The following is a 10,377-nucleotide window of genomic DNA, read 5'->3' on the forward strand; positions in this document are numbered from 1 at the left end:
TGTTTCTTTGGATTACAGTTATATACGAAAATTCTAAATATTTTATGGAACTAGTTCTGCTGAAACTTTTAAAATCATCTTCTGGGTGACGTGTTTGTGAACACAGCATTATACTCTGGAAAGATGTAATGGCTTAGTCATTCAGGCTGATTAGTTTTGTCAGGCACTGCAAATTGAGTGATCTTCCTTAGGAGTGGTATTTAGCAGGTTTTGTTTTGTTTAAAGCGTAAAGTACCTTTTTACCTTGTTTGTTCTTTATTTTTTTTTTTAAAAGCATCCACATCTGTCTCAGTTACTGGTGTGATTCATCAGATATCATGGGCTACATAAGGATGCGCTCAGCCTGGATTTCGGAGGAGATGTTCAGAAGGACAACACAGGTAGGGCCATTGTTGATGCTGGAGACCCCACTGTATCCCCTCAAGGTCAGCACTGGACAGTTGTGGGAATGACCAGCAGGTATGGTATGGGAGATAGGGCAACAGGAACTGGGAGGGCTTCACAGGACCGAAGCTCCCACAACTGGAACCTCCTCCGGTACCGAATCAGAGCCCAGAAATGGCATTAAGTCCCATTACAATGGTAAGAAGGGTGAGTCCAAAGTTTAAGGAACTGAACTGAAATTTACGAAATGTAATGGCTGGGTTTGCCATTCCTTCAGGAGAAAAGCATATAGACCAAAAAATTTCAAACTTTTTCAGCCATTCACAGTAACCTTAGCAAAAGTGAGATAACATAAAATGAGTTTCTATTTACCCTACTGAATTGTAGGGACTTTACTGACAAATGTGTCTATTTTATGCACATAGTCTGCATGTGCATAGTATTGACAAAAATATCAAAAAAAACCCACTCACTAACTATAATTTAGGGGCTTTATTGCCATTTCTCGCAGTGGTACCAAAAAGAGCATTTGTTAATGTTTAGCAGGCAGAGTACATCTCTACATAATACTCTCAATGAAAATATGTAAAATGAAAGTCTTCAGTGTGTATAAACTAATATAAAACTCTTCCGAAAGCCAAAGCACCTCTCCCCATCTGATGGCCAAATCACAACTGAAGCAATTTCATCTTCTTAAATGCTGTTATCTCATTTGGGCACATTGGCAGTATTTCACATCAATTAGGTACTCATTTCAGCAGCTGTACCTTACCAAAATATATTTGTATGACTACTTTTGTCAGACTTCTACAAAATCAACTAGCTTGAGCCTTTCAGCAACAACATGGATATTCTGCATGGTTTCTGCCAGTCCTAGAAAATGAATTTTCTGCTGACAAGCAATTAGCTTTCTGCTATTATTAAAATTATTCAATGGCATTTTTGCCATCTGTTATGATGTGTACTTTTCTTAAATGCAGCAAAATTTGACACTTAAAGAACAGGGCAGGCAGAGAGGGTTTCTACGCAAGCAGGACCTACCTCAAAGAAACCACAAAAAAACTAGGCACCCAGAACTGTAATCTCTTTTCATATATTGCCAATATTACTGTCTTCATCTATATTGTCTTTCACAGATAATTATGTCCCCAAATGACCTTAATGATGCAAAATCTTTTATTGGACTGCTTTCTTCCATCTGGAAACCTTACAAAATGCTATAAGCTAGACTATAGTTCTTTAACAAAAGGAAACCTGTTACTTTCTTCTTCCAGCCACGGTATTAATTTATAATAATTTGAGGATAGAGGAGGAGAAGCTGTGTTCCCTGGGCAATGTGCATTTTATTTAAAAAAGAATTACAACCTACTGAAATCCTAGAGAAATGGAGGTTAGCTGTTAGTAATTTCCTCTCTCTTTCTGAATAGTTAAGCAGTTGTCTATCATAATTCAAAGATGCTTTCTTTTGGTCTCACGATATATTTTTTTTTTAAAGCTCTAGGTGTTGTTGACATGTTAATGCTTTTCCAATTAAATGGGTATTGCTTTTATGTCATTTTTATGGTTATAAAGTTAATTGTCTCTCAGTCCTCCTGTGAGTCACTCCAGGTGCACTCCAGCAGGGATCACTCTTCATGTCAGCTGTAGAGGTGAAAGTCCCCTATTTTTAGATGAGTCTGCTGTGCTCTGTAGGGCAACCAGCCTCAGCCCAGATGCTCAGTCAGTTTCTGGCATTTATGTCACCTCCCTGGGGAGTCTGTGACCAGGGCTCATACTTAAGTGATGATTAGAAGAAATAAAGCATTAGGTAACATCTAGGGTATTTTAAGTAGCTTATGCTTGTGTCTGTCTTGCCTGTGCACCGCCCCTTGGAAGGACTTCTCTGAGCCCTCATTAGGTCTGCGTGACTTCTTCACAGGTAACTGGCACTTCAGAAGGTACACCACAGCTAGACTTTTTCAGAATTTGCAGTGTCATTGGTCATTCCTAGACAAATAATGCCTTCAGGCTCAGAAGGAGTTTGATTGTGTGTCCTCAAGGCCACAGGGTTGGCTGTGTCTTTATGGCTCTTTAGCATCTGCCAACAGGCAGCTGCCTATAAACTAAAGGTTTCTGAATTGAAGCATTGTAGTTGTACAGAAATTATCTCCATAACCAGCTTGGTCAATCTACAGTTCCTATGGAGTATTGCACAAAAGAGAAAATCTTCACCTCCACACTACAGAGGAGACATTTTTCCACGGAGGGAAAAAGAATCATTTGGACAAAATGAGAGGTTACTTTTAACAGTATCCTGCAAGATACTAATTATTATCAACTGCAGAGCCTTAGGTCCAGAGCCAGCCTCCAGTCTAGATGTACTAATGACACCTGCAGCTACTGGAGGCTGCTAGGAGGCAGGTCAAAGCTAAGCTAAGGCAACAATTTCCTAAACTGCAAGTACAGTCAAAGACAGTGGTTGATGCAAGAGGGGAAAAAAAAACCCTACCAAAACAACACACAGGAGTTACAGGAAAGGAAACATGGTTGCTTATCCTCCCTCGTCTACGTTTTTGTAAACAAGATTGTAACATGAGTTTTTCTCCATATTCATGTTGGCAAATTTTCCTCCCTCTCACTAGAGCCTTACAAGTCTTCGAATGCTGATCAGTGTTGGCAGAGAACAGTGTCATCTACAATGTCAGAAGTCCCTACTCCAATGGCAGACGTTTAGGGCTTTCACATCTTTGTCTTTTAAGCATCTTAAAACATTCACATTAAAACTGTGAAGGTCAGGTGGCTCCAAAGACCGTGGGCTCCTTCTACATCCCATTTGTCAGAGCCACAAAGTTACCACTGAACTTCCTTCATCTCATCTCCGTGTCCCCAGTGAAGGATGCACAGTGGAGAAACAGGCTTCCTCTCCTCTGCTTCTGCAATGGCTTCAGCATCTACTGCAACACAGGTGAGTCTAACCCAAAGAGACACAGGAGAGGATGTCACAAAGTGACTGAGAACTGGTGTAGGGCTTGTATCTTTATTAGTTACGAATCTATTTTTATGGGCTTGTTTTGGATTTTTTTTTTCCTGTGTGTGAAGCTCCCTCAGACATGCCCCTTATTACAAAGGGAGACTCTGCATAATTAATTCTCAACATAATGGTCCCACTTCATGATTAATTTATTCATTCTCTTGCTGTATAACTGTTTCTCTACTTAACTGACTGACTTTGGTAATAGTTCTCTCCATAATTGATTCATATTGCTGTTGATTCTCCCCATTTTTATTTAATACCAGAAATGATTTGCTGTATAACTGCTTCATTGCTTAACTCATTATCTACACAATTGCTTGGTATCATAATTGATTCACTGCTTCACTGTCTCACAGGATAATGAACAGCAAGTAACGGCCGTCCACTTTCCACCTCCATCTCCCTTCCCTACATCAGACTCTTTCTTTCTTTATATGAGAACCCGAAGCTTTCCTGACACCCATTCTCAGCCCATTTCAAAATGTCCCTGCTATCACCAGTCCCCTAACCCTTATTCTGATGCCTCCAGACCCCTCTAGTGTCCTTCCCCTCCCTCTCCCAGCTGTGTCACGCAGATACAGAGCTCCAGTTCCTTATCTTTTGCATATTTACAATGTGGTCTCACTCTGGTTTTTTAAACCTTTATGCTCGTCCCTTCTGTCCTCCTTTCACCACTTAGGTTCATGCCTGTCCCCTCCATGTCCCCTCCATTTTTGCTTACTGACTACTCCAGAAAGCCCCTGCTCTACCTCCTCCTTGAAATCTTCCCTCAAACCCACACCTTTCTGCGCTGCGTACAATGCCTGCCCTGCCACAGGCCACTAGGGTATTACTGTCCCTCAGATGACAGTGGTAAAACTTTACAAACTGCTGGCAACACACCCAGATTGCTTATGCATCCTCGCACATACCATCACACTGCTCCTGATCCTAATTCTCTTCACAACATGTTATGTCCTTCTTAAAAAGCTCACGTAGGCCGGTGACTTTGTCTTGTATATTTGCATTGCCCTGCCTGAGATGTCTGGGAAAAAAATGTAAATAATAAATGCATTTCCAGAAAGTCAAAAAGCCAACACACAACCATCTTTAGCTTCTTCCCTTCCTGTAGGGGTGACCCCAAAACTCCAATCTACTTCTTCCCTGTTGACTTGCTTGGAAATTACATTTTGTTCCCAATCTTCTGTCAGTATGAACCAGATCTCCAAGCAGCAATTAAAAATCAGCAAGGAGTCATTTAGGAAAGAAGTAAGACCGGGGTTGTGGGGACATGAAATTCTTACTTGCAACGTATATGATTCCCTATGAGTAAAGATAAAGAGAAAATAAGTAACACCTCCCATAGACAATCTCCTCCCTCACTTCTGTCTTCCTGCATACAGCAATCAAAAGCAGCTGCTGCTGCCCTTCTGTGCCATGAGAATGATTCTTCCCACCTTTATGTAGTCAAACGTGGTGAATACATCAATATTTTGTATACAAGGTAATGCCTGGGTTGGCCGGAAGGGGTATTAGTCCAAATTGTTCTTCATTGTAAGGCACTCACTTTTGATAGCTTTAAACACAGGTGGTATGTTTATCTGTTCATTCTACAGGTAACACATCTAAGTTGAGAACGTTGCAAGATTTAATATTCTAATATAAATGCCATTTTTCATTGCTGTCAACCATAGCACTTGAATAAATATTACACTTTCTGCCTTCAAGAAATCACAGCAGGGTTATTTCTAGCAACTGAACCAGCTTTCAGGGAGACACATTCTGCTGGTGGTTTCTGCAAGGAGCTTGGTGCGTGACCCCATTTTAAGATCCCTGAAATGGCTGTTTAGCAACTTTGGGGATCAGGTCAATTGGTTTAAACATTTTCTGCGTCCTAGCACTGGCAGCTAACACTATTAGCAGTTACTGCCATCTACGGGTAGGATCGTCTTAGCTTTATTCCTCAGTGATTGTTTCTTCGTTACAAATAATACACCTGTTCTCATACATAAACAAATATAATGAAAGAAATTGCAGTCATCATTGATTTCCCCACTAAAAAGAAAACAAAATAACAGAGCTAGGACTTCACCTACGCATCCACCTGAAAAGAACTGGGAGAAGATTTTGAACACTTAAAATGATTATCCGCTGCAGACGAGGCAAACAATGACATGGCTTTATTTTCTGTCTTCGGTATGTGGGGTGCTGCCTTCACTTTCAAACCACTGAGGCACACTCATCCGGGATATAACAGCACTGAAACAACTCCAAATGCACCTTATCATTTGCATATTCATTTGAATGCTGCTATAGCCTTTTTTTTTTTTTTTTTTTTTAAACCTCTCCACTTTCCCTGGGAAAAGAAAAGCACTGCAGTTCAGTGGGGCTAATCATACTAGCAGGTATTAAGTCTTCAACAGTCTTTAATCAAGCCTTTTTTTTTTTTTTTTTTTTAAATCCCTTCAAAGTGGGAAAGCATTCATGCGCTGGTGACTCTCATTCTTTTCCAGCCTGGGAGGCTTTTAGCTTTTCCCATTTAGAATTAAGAGCAGTTTGGGGTATTCATCACCCCTGACAGCTGTTAATCCCCCTCAACTCTATACAATCACTGGGTTAAAATATTTGAAGTAAATAAGAGGACTATTCAATGCTCATTCGGATTGCACCTGTGGTCCTTTTAGCTCGTTAGTCTTTCTCTGACAGCAGCTCGAGTCCCAGATGCTTGAGGGGGAAAGTGAAAAACCTCCACAGTGGAAAATTAATGCAAGGGCACAGGAACTAGCCCCTTGCTATCGCAGGTAACTGCATCATAAAATCCGTTTCACAAGCCAACCACATCCAACTAAAAACTGATTTCAGGTTTTGATCCCTCCTGATTCCTGCTGGGAAGGTTTTCACAAGGACTGTTCTGTTGAGTAAAAACCTTCTAATTTCCCATCTACATTTATTTATGGTCACTTTACACCACATGGTCCTTTAAGATCCCCTGTCAAACTTTGTTTTGCTAAACTAAACAAGCCAATTTCTTTTTAAACACCTAGGGCAGAAAAGACTCTTCACTCCCTGGAATTATCCTGTTAACTTTAGGTTGCCAGTTTGAATATGAATTAATCTTTCCTGCACTGGATTGACTAGAACTTTAGTTCATATTTGAAATTACATTATACTCAAGGGTCAATGAAAATTTCCATGTAAACCACTGAAAATACCCTACCTGATACACCTTAGGGTTACATTTGCTTTCCTTGCAGCCATTGCACATCAGTGGGTAAACAAAACCTCTCAGAGCTCATCTTGCCCTCTCTTTTAGTTTTCAGGTAAGAGTACAGCAGATGTTGTTATGAAGTGCTTATTTTGCACTTCGCATTACTTTGCCATTTCTGTTACCCCTCTTTTCAAGTTCATCCCCCACTTCTTAATCCTTCTCTGCAAATTTCACCGTGACAACCAAGGGGGCTGTAACTCTGTAGATTGGTGAATGCCGTGTGCCTGCAGGGACAAAGTTTTCAGGATGCTAACCATGTAACCTTCAGCGTGTGTTTCATTTATAGTCTCTAAGCAGGACCTAATGACTTCCATGGGGCAACGCACAGATGAAAGCCAAGCATTTCTTTGGATGTGTTTAAGAGTCATTTAGATGTGGTGTTGGGGGATATGGTGTAGGGAAGAACTTTGTAGAGTAGGGTAGATGGTTGGACTCAATGATCCCAAGGGTCTTTTCCAACCTAAATGATTTTACGATTTTATGATTCATTAAGTAACCTGGAGTCATGAGACAGCAGAAAGTTGTTTGTCCTGTTCCCTCCCGGCTTGCGACTACATTGCTTATGCCTCTTTTTGTGCAGGAATTAGTCCCTGGTGCCCAGTTAGCAAAACGGATGGCTCTGAAGCTACTGCAGCCTACGGAAGGCACCTCCAGAGCGCAGTGAATCTACCTGCTGCTCAGTATGTAGCAGTCTTCAACATGGAGAAAGGTCGAAACAGGGTATTCTGGAAGATGACCCTGGAAAGGGGAAAAAATGAATGAGCTGATCTCTGACACAAAGATATAAAGTCAGTTGCCCTAGGGGGTCTCTGGAATTAGCTGGTAGTGACTTCCTTCCCTTAGAGAGAGTGAAAATGGGCACTGTGTGATCACCAGAATGTGCGGGTATATTTGATCCTAAATGGACTGACTCTAGCTGCAACTGCAGCCTCCATCTGTACCAGACTTCTTCATTCTTCATTGTCTGTCACTGCATCCAAACGCAGAAATTCACTGCAAAACACAAACCGGCAGATGATGTAAACAGGAGATACTTCAGTAGCCACAATTTTGCCTTTCAATGGCTGTAGCAAGCCCAGGGTGTTAAAAGGGATCATTGAAGAAGGAGTACCAAAGAAAATACACTGCACCCGGTTCTGAATCATCCATAGATGAAAAGACAGCTACTTGCAGACTCACAAACGTCAGCAATTACTGCCATGCTAATGCCAGGCAATGTGCATACAACAGCCAAGCAGACGCAATGCCCATTAGATAAGTTTCTGCTTTTACTTAAAATGAAAACAAACACAGATGTGCAGGTGAGCCCACCAATGTCCCTGAACTTGTACACTGCAAGTGGTTTGAGAAACAGCTATTCTTGTAGGATTAGTCTGCAAGTGTCACTAACATCTTTCTGATATACTAAAGTGGAATTTATAGCTTCTTTTTCGATAACAGTGATGGCTTCTACCATTCTGCTTTATCACCACAGCAGCTGGAGGGAATTTCTGCCCCAGGTGCTGGCCTGGTGTATGTTCGTTATCCCAGCTGCCGTGATGAGCCGTGCTGCTGTGGTGCTGATACGTGCCATGGTGTCTCACCTACCTTTGCACTTATATAGATATACACCTGAATGATTCTGGGCTGCGTAGGGAAGAGTGTGACCAGTAGGTCGAGGGAGGTCACTCTCCCCCTCTACTCTGCGCTGGTGAGGCCACAACTGGAACACTGCATCCAGTTCTGGGCTCCCCAGTTCAAGAGAGACAGAGAACTACGGGAGAGAGTCCTGTGTAGGGCGACAAAGATGATTAAGGGATTGGAGCATCTTCTCTATGAGGAAAGGTTGAGAGAGCTGGGGCTCTTTAGCCTGGAGAAGAGAAGGCTGAGGGGGGGACCTTATTAATGCTTATAAGTACCTAAAGGGTGGGTTGAAGGATGATGGAGCCAGACTCTTTTCAGTGGTTTCCAGCGATAGGACAAGGGGCAACAGGCACAAGCTGGAACACAGGAAGTTCCACTCAAATATAAGGAAGAACTTCTTTATGGTGAAGGTGACAGAGCCCTGGAACAGGCTGCCCAGGGAGGTTGAGAAGTCCCCTTTTCTGGAGATTTTCAAGACCCACCCGGATATAGTCCTGAGTAATGTGCTCTGGGCAACCCTGCTTTAGCAGGGGAGTTGGACTAGAAGATCTCTAGAAGGTCCCTTCCAACTCCAGCAATTCTGTGATTCTGTGATTCCATCTCCATCCTGATCTACCGCAATTATCTGGAAAAGAGGAGGCTGAGGGGAGACCTCATTGCCCTCTACAACTACCTGAAAGGAGGGGGTAGAGAGGTGGGTGTTGGCCTCTTCTCCCAAGGGAATAATGACAGGACCAGAGGAAATGGTCTAAAGTTGGGGCAGGGGAGGGTTAGATTAGATATTAGGAAGAATTACTTTAATGATAGAGTGGTCAGGCACTGGAACAGCCTGCCCAGGGAGGTGGTGGAGTCACCATCCCTGGAGGTATTTAAGAAACGTGTAGACATGGCTTTTCAGGGCATGATATAGTGCCCGAGATTGTAGGGGGTTTTTTGTGTGTGTGTATGGCTGCACTTGGTGATCTCAGAGGTCCTTTCCAACCATGACAATAAAAAAAATAAATAAATTATGGATTCTGGTAAGAAGGTGCCATGTGCTTTTTGTGAACATGTATGGGACAGAAAAAGCCAGACCTGCTGTGAACTAAGTGCTGCCTGGAGAAAATCGTAGAAATCATGGCATGGTTTAGGTTGGAAAGGACCTTTTAGAACATCTAGTTCCAACCCCAGTGACAGTGAGCCAAACCAAATTCTTCTTGTATTAATTCCCTACAAATATTAAGGACATTTGTTGTACAGAGCGAGCAGGGAAGGAAAATGTGCACTCATGTTTTCAGCATAACTGTGAGCATAGAAGACTTTACCCACTCTAATGGCTACAGCAATTATTTAATGACTAAAACTCCAGATTCTTAGATCCACTGAGTTGACAAATTGTGCGAATTACTTGTTTACTAACTTTGAAATCTGAAATCTCAGCCTCATCACAGAATGACAGTTTGTTGGAAACGTGCTTTTCTCAATGAAATGCCAGTCTTCGCCCAGAAGGCAACCAGGGGTTATTCAGGACAGGGTGGGAGGTCAGGCAGGGGTCGGAGGTCAGGCAGGGGTGGGAAGTCACTCCCATCCTGCAGCACCAGGGCAAACCTCCCTCCCCAAACTCTCCATTTTTTCACTTAAAGGAAGGAGGGAAGCAGCACTGCCAGAGCCGCGCTAGGCCTGGCACAGCCTGTGCCGCTAACAGCTACCTCCTGGCACCCCAGGGCGGTCCACAGGGGGCCGGGAGGGTACCGGGAAGGGAGGGAGTCTCCGCTTCCAGCGGGCCGGGCCCGGTCTCGCCCCCGCAAGCGCCGCCGCCCGCCCGCGCAGCTCTTCTCGCCGCGGCGTCCGCCTAAGCCATAAAATCAACCGCCGCCGGTCACGGCGCGTTTTGCCACGTGCCGGAGGCGGAAGTGAGACGCTGCCCGTAGCGGAAGTGAGACGCCTGCTCAGCGATGCCATTCCAGTAGCGGCGGCGGCGGAGGTTTCCCTCCTTTCCCCCCGCCGCATCGCCTCGCCTCATCCGTCGTCGGGACCGGGTGGTGCGGCCATGGCCAGGGGGCAGGCAGCGGCGGCGGCCACGGCCATGAGCGGCGGGAGGCGGGCGCTGCTGCCGCTGCTGCTGCGGCCG

General features: G+C 43.7%; 1 protein-coding gene across 1 annotated transcript in view; it reads left to right on the plus strand.

The window, feature by feature from the left end:
• The first annotated feature begins 317 nt into the window (after positions 1-317).
• The window catches only part of MCUR1 (mitochondrial calcium uniporter regulator 1), a 26,911-nt gene continuing 16,851 nt past the window's right edge, over positions 318-10,377 (plus strand). Inside the window, exons 1-4 of the mRNA XM_014940782.1 lie at positions 318-380; positions 3,160-3,328; positions 7,225-7,353; positions 9,971-10,288. Of these exons, the coding sequence (XP_014796268.1) occupies positions 318-380; positions 3,160-3,328; positions 7,225-7,353; positions 9,971-10,288 (679 nt within the window). The remainder of the gene's footprint in view (positions 381-3,159; positions 3,329-7,224; positions 7,354-9,970; positions 10,289-10,377) is intronic.

This window comes from Calidris pugnax, unplaced genomic scaffold (genome assembly GCF_001431845.1).
Source record: "Calidris pugnax isolate Ruff unplaced genomic scaffold, ASM143184v1 scaffold8, whole genome shotgun sequence".
Taxonomy (NCBI): domain Eukaryota; kingdom Metazoa; phylum Chordata; class Aves; order Charadriiformes; family Scolopacidae; genus Calidris; species Calidris pugnax.